This window comes from Haliotis asinina, chromosome 3 (genome assembly GCF_037392515.1).
Source record: "Haliotis asinina isolate JCU_RB_2024 chromosome 3, JCU_Hal_asi_v2, whole genome shotgun sequence".
NCBI classification, from domain to species: Eukaryota; Metazoa; Mollusca; class Gastropoda; order Lepetellida; family Haliotidae; genus Haliotis; species Haliotis asinina.
The window spans coordinates 63,846,091-63,862,494 of NC_090282.1; the positions used below are offsets into that span (position 1 = coordinate 63,846,091).

General features: G+C 38.0%; 1 protein-coding gene across 1 annotated transcript; it reads right to left on the reverse strand.

The window, feature by feature from the left end:
• Nucleotides 1–1,855: 1,855 nt before the first annotated feature.
• LOC137276983 (uncharacterized) lies at nucleotides 1,856–6,131 on the reverse strand. The gene is made up of 3 exons (XM_067808639.1): nucleotides 6,004–6,131; nucleotides 4,435–4,611; nucleotides 1,856–3,830 (listed from the first exon to the last, which is right to left on the reverse strand). Exons 1-3 carry the CDS (start codon nucleotides 6,129–6,131, stop codon nucleotides 1,856–1,858), a joined length of 2,280 nt encoding a protein of 759 aa, XP_067664740.1.
• Nucleotides 6,132–16,404: the final 10,273 nt, after the last annotated feature.

Genomic DNA, 16,404 nt, shown 5'->3' on the forward strand with positions numbered 1-16,404 from the left:
TAAACGAGTATTTTTTTGTCTGTGGATATTGATTATCATTCAAATTGGTTGAGGTCATCGAGTAGATTGTATATATAAGATTGATTCCACACATTAGCTGCTACATTAATGATGAGTCACGCTCATTAATTGTTTTAAGACAGACAGCTATTATGTCCTGTGGGTATCTGACGTTGCTACGTACGAAAAGAGATCATTAAAAAATTACATATTCATGTAATTACATATTCGAGAGTCTTACGCGCGACTTACTGGCCAACGTTCGGGGATTGAATCTGAACAAAAGCAAGACTGAGTCAACCAAAGCATTCTTTCGAATATACTTTGTATGTCAAACTGGATTCTAGACTGGTGTCTTTCGTGGCTCGCTCTTGATGCTCACATATTTCCAAAGGTTATTCAACTGTTGTCAGTAATTCAACACTTATATTACACAGAATAATATATATCAAGTCCTGAGGGTCATACCGTCAAGCCACCAAGAACCTTAATAAAAAAGTATAGGTAAAAAATATTCTGGATGTGAAATTCTTCGTTATTGTTACAAAAAATAAACAAGAAGATATCCATGTTGTATTAACATTTTGTCTTATACTTGAATACCAAATTATATATCCCTCTCAAGAGCTTACTGAACAATGTGAACCTTTTCATATTAAAAGCCCTAACAGTATCATCCTTCTTTCGTAACATATCTCATCCGGACCTTGACGGCATATCAAGAAGTCTGGGCGATACTTTTACTTTGCAGTTAACTAGGTTTTCTAATCTATCCACCCAAAATATTGATATGTGAAAAATATATACGCAAAGGCAAAATTGGTATGGTCAACACATTTGCTTATATAAATGAGCAAATTTATCTAACTCATTTTGATATTCTTTATAATACACTGAAACAGGACGTTAGTATTTGTTGTGCACGCATTTTTATTGTTTTCTGAAAAGCATGGCTCTAAACCTCGTATTATTGCCACCTAAATCATTGACTAGGTGTTGACTGGTCCAAAAACACACATTTGGAAGAATCTGATTGCATTTCTCTATGTCACGGCTAACTGAAAATGAAAGATGGTGACTAAAATATGTCACTGTAAAATCACTATATACTGTTATTATTATTATTTGCTTGATGTTTAAAGCTGCAGTGGAAGTGCTACTAATATCAGTGCTGTGTTACTCCGCTGTTCACTCCCCTAAATTCGCGAAGAACAAGTACCAGTCATTAAAACAAATTCTCTAAGCTGTGGCTTTATGCTACAATGGTATGTTTCTCATACTTCAAAGATAGCTTTACTCGTTCAGTTAGCTCATTCCTTAATAAAACATATTCCTATTCATGGATGGCAATACACTACATAAATGTCAAGAACAAATATCTGAAGTGAATTCCTTTCGACCATCATCTTTAATGAAATTGCAGCATACATTCTCACTCGTCAGCTTATGCTTTAATTTACAGTTTCACACAGGTGTATTCGTCTTGAGATACCAGCATTGCCGTGGTAAACACCAAACGTGTTTGTTGGAGAGGACGTTTGATAAAACTTCTATCAAACTATCGATCAATCAATCTGAACATCATCTTAAGATCTCGAGATAAAAGTCACGATTAAACAATAGCAAACATTAAGTTTGAAGTATAAATCAAAGAGAATGGTACAATGTGGCAAAAGGTGCACATGACATGTTGTCCACTGCTAGCCAAATGTACAAAGGTACATTTTTTTAAAAAAACAAAATGACAATGTAATGGCCATAAAACACGTTTTAACATGACTGATGTGGTTCCACCAGTGAATCGAAATCGAACCTCTTCGGCAGATTATCTTTACCTGGTAGGTTCTTCTCGTGTTCAGTGAAACAACGCTAAAGGCAGGTATTTATCGCAGAAAAATCTTCTTCCTTCTGGCACAGAAATCAATTTCGATATTTTAACTGGGTGAAGAAAAACGTTGTGCTTGTTATAATACTTGTCAAAATGGGCCCTTTTCCCATCGTACCATAAATATGTTCCTGGTATCTTTACCACGTTTTCCCACTCTTCAATGCCTCCAAACACTGTGTGAAATATGATTTCAACAAATAGACTGAATTTTGAAAAATGTTCCATATAGTATAGTACCTCATCTTTGTATCTTGCAGGAACATAGGCAATGTCTGATGCACCGTAAAACAGTGCATCCTTTTTCTTTGAATTTCTCCATATCATTTCTTTGAATGTATCATATTTGTCTGTGTCTACCGCTTTCAAAGTTGCAAGGGCAGTCTGGTACGTTTTTAAACCAACTTTAGGATTTGAAAACCACATCCATTTCGTTTTGTCACACGGTTGCAACACCGATGAGTTGACGAGCCATAGTCTGTCAAAAGGAAGGGTACGAATATTCCACACATTAAGCAACACGTCGTCCCCAATGTATAGATACCCATCAACAGTGTATTGTATTTTCATGGCTTGAATTAGACAGTTTTGAGCAAACCACCCACGACCAATGGCAACCTCTATAAAGGTCAAATGCGTTCGGAAAAGCTTAGTGTAATATTGAAATTTATCTTTGTTGGTTCCACAATAAACAACGTGTGGGAAGCGCAAACCATACACTGTCTGAAGAAATTCTAGGTTAGCATAGTGAGGACGATTGAAGACAATAATTAATAAAAGGTTAGGATATGTATAAATCTGATTGAGAACGTTCAGTTCTAAAATGCTGAACAACTGTTTGGTATAATTGATACAATATGACGCTATTTTCCTAATGTGTGAGGCAACATTCGATGAAATCTTGCATGTGGAATATACTAGAGGTGGTGTCTGTTCAGCAGCCCAAAATGTGACATTCACCTGTTGTTTTGTCAGTCGAGTTTGGTTTGGCAAGTTCGAATCTGGTGTGACTTGAACGCCATTTGGGAGAGAACCAAAAGGAATTCGTCTTGGTTCTTTGTATCCCAGAGCTTTCAGGTCTTTGAGCCAGAAGTGAATGAGGTGAGCATCCGCTGCCTTCCAAAATTGCTCATGTGCCATGTCAACAGACAGTTTAGTTATACAGGCAAAGAATGTTTTGTCTTGTTCACATGTCCACGTTCGGAGGAAGTCAACAAGACGTTCGGTCTGAAAATACAAATCCTTTTCATTCGCAGCATCCCTGGTGTAGGAATGTAAATTCCTGTTTTGGAATGCATTTGGGGGGAAAAAACCCAAGTTTCCTCCCATCTCCCAAAGAAGTCTCTGAGCCCAGTAACCTCTCCAGATGTCACACACTCGGAACGTGGTCGTAGTTGGAATCAAGAGAGCCCATAATGCATCATAGAGGAAAAATGTATTTTGAGAATTAAAGGGAGAGAACACACCAGCTGGGACAATTGCTGGTGGAGCTCGGTCATCAAAGGTCACATTGAGTTGAGAGTGGGTTTGTTTTCGGGTCAGTCTGAAAAGGGCATCCACATCAGGTTCACCGTTCACCACGCCCTGTTGAATCGATGGTGTTTTCCAGTGATTCAGTACATATTCAGTAGAGATGTTTTCTCCAATAGAACTAAGGGGGTATCCTCTTGGCCACAAGGTTGGTTGTCCAAAATGTCGGTATGGATTGAAGCGTGATCCACCTTTGTAGATCAGTCCCCACATTGTTCTTTCTTGGACGAAATTATTCAGTAAGTCTTCTGGTCGATTATCATCATCTGTCTCGTATATGACTTTTGCTCCCCTAGAAATAGCATACAGATATCCTACAGTTTTTCTTGCATAGCTGTTTCTTGGAAGAAAACCTACTGTCTCGAAGGGCAGTTTCTGTTGGTCCTCTAAACTTAAATATACGCAGTTCGGCAACCTGTGGAGAAAAGATTCAGCATCAGTATTATTTTTATTGTAAGTGAATCTAGCTTTAGATGTTAGTAGCTTTCGCGTTAATGATATTAAATGTAAGACTGATGCATAGGATAAGAGAATATTTTAGCGCTTGAAATGATTTGTTTGGACAGTCAGTATGTTTGAGAAAATTTACTCTCATGTGTGACATTTGTTACTGATAAAAACTTTTCGTCACCAGATGCCAGAGACCTTACAAATTCGCTTAGGAAATTTCAAACCAGGTTGACTACCTCAACTTGTTAAATCCACAGCATTATATCCTATGATATAAAAAAATGAGTTAGTTATTTATATACCATCGGCAATATTGCGGTCATATCGCGATTAGAATGGGTTAATGATTCACAAACCTTTGTCTTCAGAGAGCAGGAAAATAGTAAGTGAAGTTCCGCTATTTAGATATAAAACGAACCATATCAAATTCAAACCAAAACATATTCCGGTATATAATATGGTATAAATAGAGACAAATGTAGGCCAACTTGCTAAAATAAAATCAACCTCGGGTTCTTTTACCTCCCGCATGACACAACATATAATAAATGGAAGTAAATTATGTTCACCTCCAACTGGTCGGTGTCTTGGTATCACCAACCACGACTACATTCCACCCAGGAATGTTTACTAGAAACTGGACGTCAGGAGTAGGATTAGAGATCGTTGTGAGCACAATCCACCTGTCTCCTTTCATATGTCGGTAAGGTTGTGCTCTGTCGTAGTATTCACGATTGATCTTGATACTGTAGGGAAATTTAGAAGGGAATATCTGTTGTAAATGTAGTTTCTCATCAAAGCATTGCTTTTGTAAAAGAAATCGAATGTAGCTGTTACATGTTGATGTACAAAGTGCGTTATGTTACATGTAGGTATTATATGATTATTACTTCAGATTGTTAGAGGCTGTTCCGTCGACGGAGTTGACGTCCCATAACTTTACTGTCCCCAGCAGATGGTATACAAGACAATACAAGTGTTTTATGTGTATGACTGATTCAGTAGTCGGAAAATGTTATGCTACACAAGTCTAGAATTATATGGATTTCTTTGTGGCCAGGACACACGCTACGGAGGTAAGGCTTTTGCTCTTTTCACTCTTCTTTTTGGCAATGAAGCTTTCAACAGAATAGATACCTTATAAAGTCTTTTTAAAGTTGTCAAATTTTGGAATGGTGTTTTTCAAAGGACTCACATAAATATGTATTTTAGCTGAACTGATTATTTGATCAAGTAATAGGTTTTTAATTAACCAACTTTTTGTATGTGAATCGTTTACAGTAAACTGTATATTACCTTCGTATTTATACACAACAAATGTTAGCAGTATATTTTGAGACGGCAATCGCTACATCGTTCTGAAACATCAACTCGATTATGCCAGTAAGCGAGAGTGTGATACAGAACAGCGCGTGATACGGATACATTGATCGATAGCAAGTAATTACAGATACATACTGAGTGGCAAACTGTTCATCTAAGTTTTATTGATAAACTTTATTGATAAGATTGATAAAATGGCCAGAAATAGCACCAAGAGTAAATATTTTAAATATTCAACAACGTGATTATATATATAGACAGATTACATCTGTCGTGTTGATGAAATTAAACAGCTAATCTGGGCGTTAATGAATCTTAAGTCATAAAGCTCATATCAGGATAAAATCTAAAGACGTGTATTACATTTAAAATCAGGTAAAACCATTCTGTATAAACTCACCTGGCTAGCATTATATGGAGGAAACATACTAAGGCGAATGTTTGTTCAAAATTGATCTACCATAATATGCAGTTAACTTTCTCTAAATTTGGGTGTGAGGGAAAGATCATCACGAAAAAAATGTTTAGATTTAATCACATTCACCAGTGCATTTCAGTAAATAAAAGTACTACCCAAATTCGTATTATTTTTACAATGTTCAAGTAACTTGAATCCTGTTGAGAACCATTGTGATATCTAAAGAGCGACAAAAATTTTAACCCATGGTGATCATAAAAATATTGAACGGCAAACGCACACATGAAAACACACATGCATGCACACATATACCACACGTGCATATATACACGCGCGCTTGAGCGTTCGCACACGCATAAGCATCAGTCTTTAAAATCAAGGGACGGACGGTACTTACTTTGGATCATTTTGGATCAACTTGTTTAGATCAAGTGTTAATGATTTCCAGTTCACATTTATGAAAATTACCACTAAACATCCAACACTGAGAAGTATCAGATACCCAAACAGTTTCTTCAAAAGCATCTTCGCGTTTCCTCAGGGTGTCCCTTGCCGTCAGTACGCAGTTCATGATGAACATTATCGACAAGTTCGCAAGATCGACACAAGATCGAATAACGACTGACTATATGATAAAGAGATTATCTTCATTAATCAACTGAGAGACAGTCGATAGACAAACACTGAGCTGGAAGGTTAATTGGGGTAAAACCAAAGTACAGTCCGCTTGGGCGTGAGTTAAAATTTAACGTCACATCGGCAATATCTCAGCCATATCGTGACGAAAACAATTTATATGAAAAAAATGAAAACATTGTTTTGAAGAATAAAGCCTGTTATGATGGACAGTAAAAATACTAGGGTGTCACAGATATGGATATTAAGCCAGCATGGAAAAAGTAAAACATTCTAGTAATTAAAGCAGACAATACAGTTTAAAACACTGGCTGTAGATCGCCAACGACTGAAGGTAGATCACCATACTAGGAACCATGGGAACTTACTGTACCTTTGCTACCTACATGGACCCTAGTTGGATTTACACCATCCCTTCAGCCTCTGGAGAGTGTACGAAATGCTAGCCAAAATTAAAATAACATGAATACTACGATTATAAACATGGTAGACTTAAATTTACATCGAATGATTTGGGACACAATCCACTTGGGTTTAAATGAGAACGATAAATAATGAAATAAGTCGAAATAGGGATATGTGCATAAAACATAAATAAGACACATAGTCCTGACATCCCTGTACCCAACAGGATCTGACATCTGATGTTTTATGATCAGTCACAGAAAAAGCTTTTTCGGTATCAGACAATCTCTGCCATACATATACTTACAAAACTGTTAAAATTAAACAAAATTAAGTTGTACTGTTTCTTCATTGACTTTTCAAAAGAGTTCGATATTGTTTGGCTTACTGGTCTGTGGCATATGATGGTCAGAAACAGAAGTGGCAAATTTGTAAATCTAACAAAGAACAAATATCATGATATCAAGTCCGCCGTTATGCTTGATAATAATATATCAAACACATTTTAGTGTTACTCGGATGTTAGACAGGGGGAAAATATATAGCCACTATTGTTCTCCATATTTATAAATGACGTAGAAGGTTTTCTTCATGAAGCAACTGTAAAGGTGTTGACCTCGAATTAATGAAGATATGGATATACTGTCTCGTTTGAAGAAACTTTGACTACACAACTGGTGTTTCATAATAGTATTAGTATCAGACACCCGTGAAGGCCAAAACTGGTCGTCAGCATGACTGTCATGTATAAGGCGACTTACGGGATCGGGTGGTCATGACACGTCATCATTTCCCATTTTCTAGATTGATGCTCATGTTGTTCATCACTCGATTGTCTGATTCAGAACCAACCAACATTAATTAAAGATCATTGGCCAATAGGATTCTTTGGAAGCCGGTCACGCACGCACACATACTCATTCTATGAGAATGTGCAGATAGATAGATAGATAGATAGATAGATAGATAGATAGATAGATAGATCAAAGGAATCTGGAACTAGTTGATCGTCCATTTATCCATCATCTAGGACGCTGTACTGATATGTAGCTATTGAAGACAAACCATCGTTTTGAATTACAGAAATGTGCTCTTCCACTGATCATTTCCATGCTTACAGCTAATGATAATAATCATAATAATAATGAGTTGCTGGTTGTTAAACAGAATTTGAAATTTGAGGTAGAATTTGTTGATGGCGATTTACTGCTGAACAGTACAGCGATGGGAGTCATTTGTGGAGAAGCTTTCTGAGAAGCCATTGCATCGTATGTACATGTAGTGTGTGGAACAGAAGAGCTATACAACCGACTCCGTCGCCTGGATGAAATCGACTGGTCTAAAATGTAAAGCTGAGGGCTTCTTTTTTCGCTGCCCAAAACCAGTCACTTCCCATTCGCAGTCGCCTAAATTTTTATTCTGAGAGAAAATATTTGCATGAAATGTCGATAATGCAATGAATTTACAGAGAGATATTGCTTTTCGAAGTCCATATACAGTCTCAGATCAATTCATGCCAACAAAGTTGATCTTGTGGGGTTTATTTTATAGAGGTAATGAATTTATCTCTGTCATTGAATTCTCTGTCCTTTCTGACAGCAATGTGATTGGCATGATTCAGGAAATGTATGGTAAGTATGCGGACGTCGCCTTCGAAATGTCTCGTTTGCATCCCAAGTACATGCAGTCAGATTCCCCATTGTTGATGCCCCTGGTTTGGTACCTCCTGATCTTTTGGCGCAGAGAGTGCCAGGGTTCTCTACCCGGAGCACAGCCCTTCTGACACTCTGGATAATGCAGAAGGCTGCAGTATTGGGGCGTCTACATGTACATAGTCTCTGGAAAGTTCTTGGTGGGTCCGACTAGGAAGCGTTTCCTGGGAGAAGTTCCATTCGCTGTCTGGGCCGCTTGTAGACGGAACAAGGGCCCTGAGCTGATAATGAGCCTTAGTCGCATGACTTATTCATTGTTAAAGTGATTCTAGTATTCTGCTCAAGTCACATACAACATACAACATTAAAATTCCTCACCTCGTTTATTGAATACTGCAGGCCATGTGACCTGAAGTACAATTCCAGAATAACATACTATTTTGTCACGTGGATTTAGGAGCGACATACACCAAATACATGTTTCAAACAGAGCTATAGTAATTTGACTGCATGTGGATTTTGTGAAGAAGTAGGTTTGATGAAGTTACATTTGTTTGGTACAGCAGAAGTTAGCCAAGGTAAATATTTCATTCCAAGTGCGGAATAGTTTGAACAGGAAAATAGTATGTGAACTTCATCTTCGATGCAGGGGTGCATTCAATGTTCACAGCACATGTTTGGGTCGTACTGATGTTTCTCTTTCCTTGAGAGTGGTAATATATGTTTCTATGTTAAAGTCAGAAATAAATCCAGAGAAGTATGACAGATATCTTCACGGAGAGACGGATAAATGCTAATCCTAGATAAAGATATATCGTAACCTTTGTCTCGAAGTGCTTATAAATAGCTTCTCGTTACCAACTAGTTGCGATGACCAGGTCCACGCGAAACCTGTTGAAAAAGGTGGAGATCTCACCTCCGACATCCAGTTATTTCTTATCATCGAGCGAGAAGTTTGAGAAGATGGTTCTGCCCTGGATAACTAAAGGAGGCGATTCGTAATAGTTTCAGCCAGTATACCAGATTATTCTGCAACAGCCTGTTTCACCCAATATGGCTTTGTTTCATGTACATTTGCCAACAGATTTGAATCGATCAATGAATTATGTATGGATTTTTTCGATTGCTTCATTGTATTGCAGTGGAATACACAGTACGCCATTGCCGGATTAAATAAATAGCATGTCCACCGACCTTAATGCTTTCCATACCTGCGATGCCAAATTAATATTGCTACATGCAGCTGAAGAGAATAGTAGACCAAGACACCGGTAGTATGTTGCACTCTTCAATTGTTCACTCGGGCAGAACCACTCCTCGTTTTTGTGTACAATTTCACCACTACCAAAAACGATTATGGTTTTTATCCATCCATCTATTACATTTCCATCACAAGGGATAAATCATTCAGTGTCAAAACAGATCTTATATAATGAGCTATATTATGAATTAATTATGAGCATATAATTGATTTTTAAAGGAAAATAGAATAATTAGATAAATTATGAATAACGTGTTTTGTAAATACATCAATGGAATTTCATAACCGGTGGTATGAATTGACAACTGAGGTTGTTTGTGTCGGTATTTTCACAAGAGGTCGAATCGCTGTTCTCGGTCAAGGGTACATAAGATCGCATGTTCAAAAGAGAGGAGAGGTGATTCTTACGACTGCCTATATAATGTTATGTACGATACAATAACACAAAATCCAAACATGTTCCAAAACGAAAATATCGAAATGAAAACTTTGTTTCAATTCAAATCTGAAGGTTTTGTTCCTATGATCCAGTGACAAAACGCATCCCATTATTACCACTGTTTGATTATATAACTAAAACATATGCCCTGTCGTTAGATGTTTATGTTATTGGTGTTTTGTTTTTTTCAGAAGCCAAGGCACAAGGACAGACCTTGAATACAGATGGACAAGGACAAGGACAGACCTTGAATACAGATGAAGAAAATATAAGGTTCACTTGCCACTCACCACAGGTTCTCGCTTGTTATGTGTGAAATAAATAACGGTCACCATAATCAGAACTATCTCTTGTTCATTTTATTGCTGTCATAATCACATTTTAACTGATCCAGAAAATGGATTGTGGGACATCAGATGCATAAACTATTTTACAGCTCTCATTCTTGCCCTGAATGTTAACGTTTTGGGGGTAAGGTAAAACAAAACCTTTTCATCAAGTATTTTTTTAACATTGTTTTGAATCATTTGTGATGAATATGGCCTTGATCTTTCAGATTGATGTTATTTAAGATAAAGGTGTCTTTAAACTGCGAAATATTAATTACAGCGTAGCTTAGAAACAATTAGATTTATCGGAATGAACGGAATTCAGTATCGGACATTCTTTTAGTTATCTGTCCAGTCATCAGATTAAATGTATGTTTTAACTTTTGCCAATCAGCTCGGCATGTGCCAAGGGATAAGCCCGGGCTTCCATATGAAACGGCTTGGGAAATCACTTGAAAACACAATCCATCAATCTCTCCAAAATATACTCAAGCGGCCTGTAAATCTATAAGTCTGCTGATAATACTTTGAACAGCATTTCAGTTCGGTGAAGGAGTGTCAGCTTAACAGGGGAGGAAATCTCGAAGTGATGCAAGTTTCATACGTGTAACACGAAAAAAAATATGAAAATTCGTGGAACATTCGATTTGGGTTGATTAATCATCACTCCATTCTTTGCAACGGCTAAGAGATAGCACGAACAATAGACACGTAGGAGCTCGGCTGTGCTTACAAATCTATAAGCATCACAGGGAAAAACCGGAAGAGGATCCAGGGGACGTAACTCTGCACAGCTAATTGCAGCGCCTTAGACAATAAAGTAACCAGTGTCCATAAAATCATCCTTATGCATTACAAGGATGATAACATTTGGCTCATGTAAAACTGAATGTTACGAGGGGATGTCAATAAGTTTTGAGTCTTGAGCTTTTTTCATACCCAGGTGTCACAACCCATGGTACGACATTGAACATTGGGGTGTAGCTGATGTGATATATAAGTTGTGGTATCCTACTCTCAGAAGTTATTGAACAGCTCACATTGACAGAAAGAGACCCCCCTCACGGCAGTGAAAATGAATAAAATTGAGTATAGAGCAGTAATTAAGTTATTAGTTCTTGAAGGAAACTCGGCGAAGAACATTGAAGAAAGACTTTCAGCAGTTTATGGGAAGTCTTCCCCTTCATCTGCTACCATCAACCGATGGATCAATGAATTTAAGCATGGTAGAGAGAGTCTTGAAGATGACCCCCGTCCAGGTCGCCCAACAACAGGCACTAGTCAGGAAAACATTGACAGTGTGCTTAGACTTGTGCTGGAAAATCGTCGAATCACACTCCACGGGTTAGAGGAGACCACAGGCATTCCACACGGATCCATCGAGGCAATTCTTCATGAACATCTCGTCATGTCTAAGGTGTGCGCAGGACGGGTGCCAAGAATGCTTACAGATGAAATGAAGCAAACAAGGATCACCATAACCAACTCCATGCTAACCAGATACAAGAAGAATCCAGAAGATTTTCACTTTAGGCTAGTAACCTGTGATGAAACCCGGATCCGCCACTATGATGACCACTAGAATCCATGGAATGGAAACATGTCACTTCTCCCAGGACCAAAAAGTTCAAAGCCTTCAGATCAGTGCAGAGGGTAATGGCGACAGTCTTCTGGGATAGAAAAGGCGTCATTCACATAGATTACTTACCAAAAGGAAGAACAATGAATGGGGAATATTACGCTAACTTGTTGAGGCAAGTGCGACAGTCAATCAAAGAGAAGCGCTGGCGCAAGATCAGACGTGGTATTCTTCTACATCAAGACAATGCTCCAGTACACACCTCTCGCGTTGCAGCCGCTGCTGTCCAGGAATGTGGGTACGAAATCTTGCCGCATCGCCCCTACTCTCCAGACCTGGCATCAAGTGATTACCATCTGTTCCCAAATCTCAAGAAGCACTTGCGTGGTCGTAGATTTCAGGATGATAATGATCTTATTGCTGCTACTGAGGCTTGGTTTGAGGACCAAAATGGCGCCTTGTACAGAAATGGCAACAGCGACTGGCAGAAAAGATGGAACAAGTGTCTTGACTCACAAGGGGACTATGTTGAAAAATAAATGTGGTCCATACCAATATTTTGTGTTTTTCTATGCAAGACTCAAAACGTATTGACATCCCCTCGTACACACATTGCATCACTGGCCATAGGAATGATACAATCTAAAAATATACACTAAATCCGTATTATTTCAACGTTTTGAGTGATATCTACCTATCTACCTATCTAACTAGCAGCCAACCAACCAACCTGCCTGCAAGCATACATGTATGTAATGTAATGTAATGTAATGTACTGTAATGTATTTATGTATGTATATGTGTGTGTGTGTGTGTGTGTGTGTGTGTGTGTGTGTGTGTGTGCATGTGCAGAGAGAGAGAGACAGACAGACAGATCGATGCATTCATACTTAGATACATCGATACATATATAGGTTATATATTTTGTTCAGTTTGTCAAATTTTCTTTGTGTTTTGACAGTTTAAGTAGATATAGACATCTACTACCTACAACACTCTCCCCCTTGACTTTGATTTTACTTGAGAAACACTGCCTGGTTCCTGCTCAAACACATTAACCTCAGACAACAACGAGCTCACTACAATGTGGCATCTATACACAGTATTTCACCTCAGTACTGTACTGTTGTACCGTTTTTGTATATTTGCTCATTAGGATGGAAAGTAGGCAGCAAATGTGTCTTTTTCAATCATGAGAGGACAAGTTTTTGACAAACATTGTTATAAAACTCAGCACTTTAAAAAATGTAAATTAATATTTTCACGAAGGTGAAAAGTCATTATATCACTGCTCCATTTATGTGTTCTGTCACATACATTTGATACAAACGCGTCATTCTACATGATTAGCACTAATGCATTTATCATTTCTATGCTGTGAAAAAAAATGAAATGAGACCACAGTGATGTATGTGGAAGAAGTTTCCCGTTTGCAAGAAAGAAATATGCTGTCATTGTATCAATATCATATCTTGCAGCTAAGAAACGATGAATCATGATATGAACTTTCTATGCCAACAATCATACGCTTCTACAGGGATAACTTTTAGTTAATGCATTTATTCAAAACCGTGAATTAAAAACCTGACAGACAATGACCACACTACCACATAAACACTACTAAAACGTATCCGTGATGGTTTCTAAAATGTTCTCAAATTTGTACAGTGTATATGTCATATTTAACATAATTGAATCTAAACTTAGTTGTAAGATTTCTTAGAATTCAATGTACAACACATGATGTTTATTTACCTATTGTGACAACGTAATAACATCTTCTTATTATATGTTTTCAGTGTTAAATGTACCGTAAGGTTATTTCCAGGTGTGCAAGAGTGTTTATGGTTGCAGAGAGATACAGGTTGTAGACTCTGGATGAAAGACAGAAGTGATGTTTATCAATTTGGTTAAATCTAGGAAAACCGAAATAAAGAATTCAAAATGTCACTGACTATTCCCTTCCTTACAAAGGCACCATAATACCGATATATATAATTCTTTCGATAGCATTTATATTATATAACGCCTATAGGTTCCAAAATGACAACGGTCCAACACATGAAGTTGGTTTTTGTTTCCTCAAACACTGAAGTGATAAGCTGAAAAACCAAAGCAATACACGGAAGTATGATGTATTTTATATCATCTCCCTGTATCACTAAATGCAGATAATGGATGTGTCTTATACTTCTGGCTTCCTTTGCTAATGTTATGCTCTACCTTTTGTGTTTGAAGATATGTTCGCCTTTTCCTCAACACAGATAGGTTCACATTAGATCTCATTCAATAATTATTCGAGGTGGACCCAAGTTCCAGAACATGTTAACCTTTCGCTGCATTAACACGTAACCGCTCTTGCCAGCTGCAACACGATGACACAATCACAACGCGAAGAAAAATGCGTATCCAGTATTACGGAAATCGATTGCTGCACTTAAAAGAAGGAGACGCAACCATTGAGAAATGAAACACAGACTGTGACATGCAAGGAATTAGGAGAGAGAAAGGAGTGCTGTTGAAAGCATCAGGAATGTGTCCGAAAGTCCACTCTGTAACAAAGCTGGTACCGTTTTCCATTCAACACTGAACACTTCGTGTTACCTCAGACAGGATCATGATCACATCGTCTATCACTGTCAAAAACCTCTATAACAGACATCCAGAGGACAACAGATTTTGAAATGTACGATTTGTTGCCTACATGTTCAGTTCAATACTTCACAAAAACCTCTATAACAGATATCCAGAGGACAACAGATTTTGAAATGTACGATTTGTTGCCTACATGTTCAGTTCAATACTTCACAAAAACCTCTATAACAGACATCCAGAGGACAACCGATTTTGAAATGTACGATTTGTTGCCTACATGTTCAGTTCAATACTTCACAAAAACCTCTATAACAGACATCCAGAGGACAACCGATTTTGAAATGTACGATTTGTTGCCTACATGTTCAGTTCAATACTTCACAAAAACCTCTATAACAGACATCCAGAGGACAACCGATTTTGAAATGTACGATTTGTTGCCTACATGTTCAGTTCAATACTTCACGGTCGTTTATCGTATTTTGATGGGCGATACCGGTGGCTCCCGTGACGGGAGAGTGTCATTACAAAGCTAAATGCCAATGCAGGCATATTTGCTTGACAATAAATATTTTGGCAACATTATACACCATACTATGCACCAGGACATAATATTAACTGATATAAATACACTTAGAGTCGACCGGGTTTCATTCTTTCCGTGTCATGATGACACGCAGTGTCATAATGCTGAAATGCTGTTGAAAATGACGTTAAACCCTTAATGACGTCTCGGCTGACTATGCACCTACCATACCAGCTAAACGTCAACGACACACCCAGTCACTCACTGATATCTCAATACAGTTTATCCTGTAGCCAGTAGCAAGTCATATACATTTGTCTGTTTCATCTTTGGTAACACGCAGGGATAAACTAGCACCGCGATCCGATGTAGCTGGATCAATTCCCTTCATTGCAGCCTGCCTAAATATGATCAGTGGCTAGGTGAACTGAAAAATTACAAACCATTGATCCGGGAGTGGCAAAAGTGTCAACAAGCCTTACATCAGCGTAAAATCGGTCTATTTCCACTGTTAATCACCTTGCAAAGTCCACATGCCGTTGACGACACCGGTGTAAAAAGTCATTGTAGCGAACACCAATTTCCGGTGTGAAATAGGAGAGAAGTCCTGGATGAATGCAGGAAGCCGGATTTGTAGAATGAAGAGGCCGGGAATCATTCACAGGACTTCTCATCACTGCTACTTGGAATCAACGGACATCGTTACAAGGCCAACGCTGATGTTCTTCGGCATGTGCCATGCATAGTTTCAGATAATCATCGTTGCTATAGCACGGGCACCCATGATTGCCGATTGAAACGACAAAAAGGGTAAATGCGCTAAAAGGTTATAATATCCTGTCGCCAAAGGACAGTACAATAACCAGTACATCACATTGTATTTAAAACAAGTTAGAGGGTATATACAACATTACAACACAAGACAATATAAAAATGAGTGATAGATCGCCAATAACTGATGGATGCCAAGGATCATGGGGACTTACAGTGCCTTTGCTACCAGATCAGGGAGATGAGACCAAGAATTGCTAGTGCCAAAGCAAGATCATTTGTGTCATTTGACAACTTTGATACAGTCATCAACACAAAGACATAAACTCCTAGAGTCATTATCCAATTTCTGATTCTGATTAAAACGTTTTAGTCATAGATTTGTGATTTTGGAGCTCTGTCAAGGAATTTCTTTAAGTTCTTTTGTTTTGTTTTTTATGATAACGTGAGTTTTAGATTAAAGTACAAAGGGCGTAACATAATAATATGGAAGAGTAGTCTATAATATATGACACCAGGTATTCGCGAACAGGTTTAGTATGTTTCCTTTTCTACTTTTACAAACTATCACAACAGGATACAATGAGTTAAGAGTTGGGAATACT

Bases quoted from the DNA above. Each gene is read 5' to 3' on its own strand.
- LOC137276983 (XM_067808639.1), bottom strand. From the start codon at position 6,131: ATGCTTTTGAAGAAACTGTTTGGGTATCTGATACTTCTCAGTGTTGGA. The intron at 4,612-6,003 runs GTAAGTACCGTC...ATTTCCCTACAG, and splicing joins TTGATCCAAAATGATCCAAA to TATCAAGATCAATCGTGAAT. The intron at 3,831-4,434 runs GTGAACATAATT...TTTTCTCCACAG, and splicing joins AAGACACCGACCAGTTGGAG to GTTGCCGAACTGCGTATATT.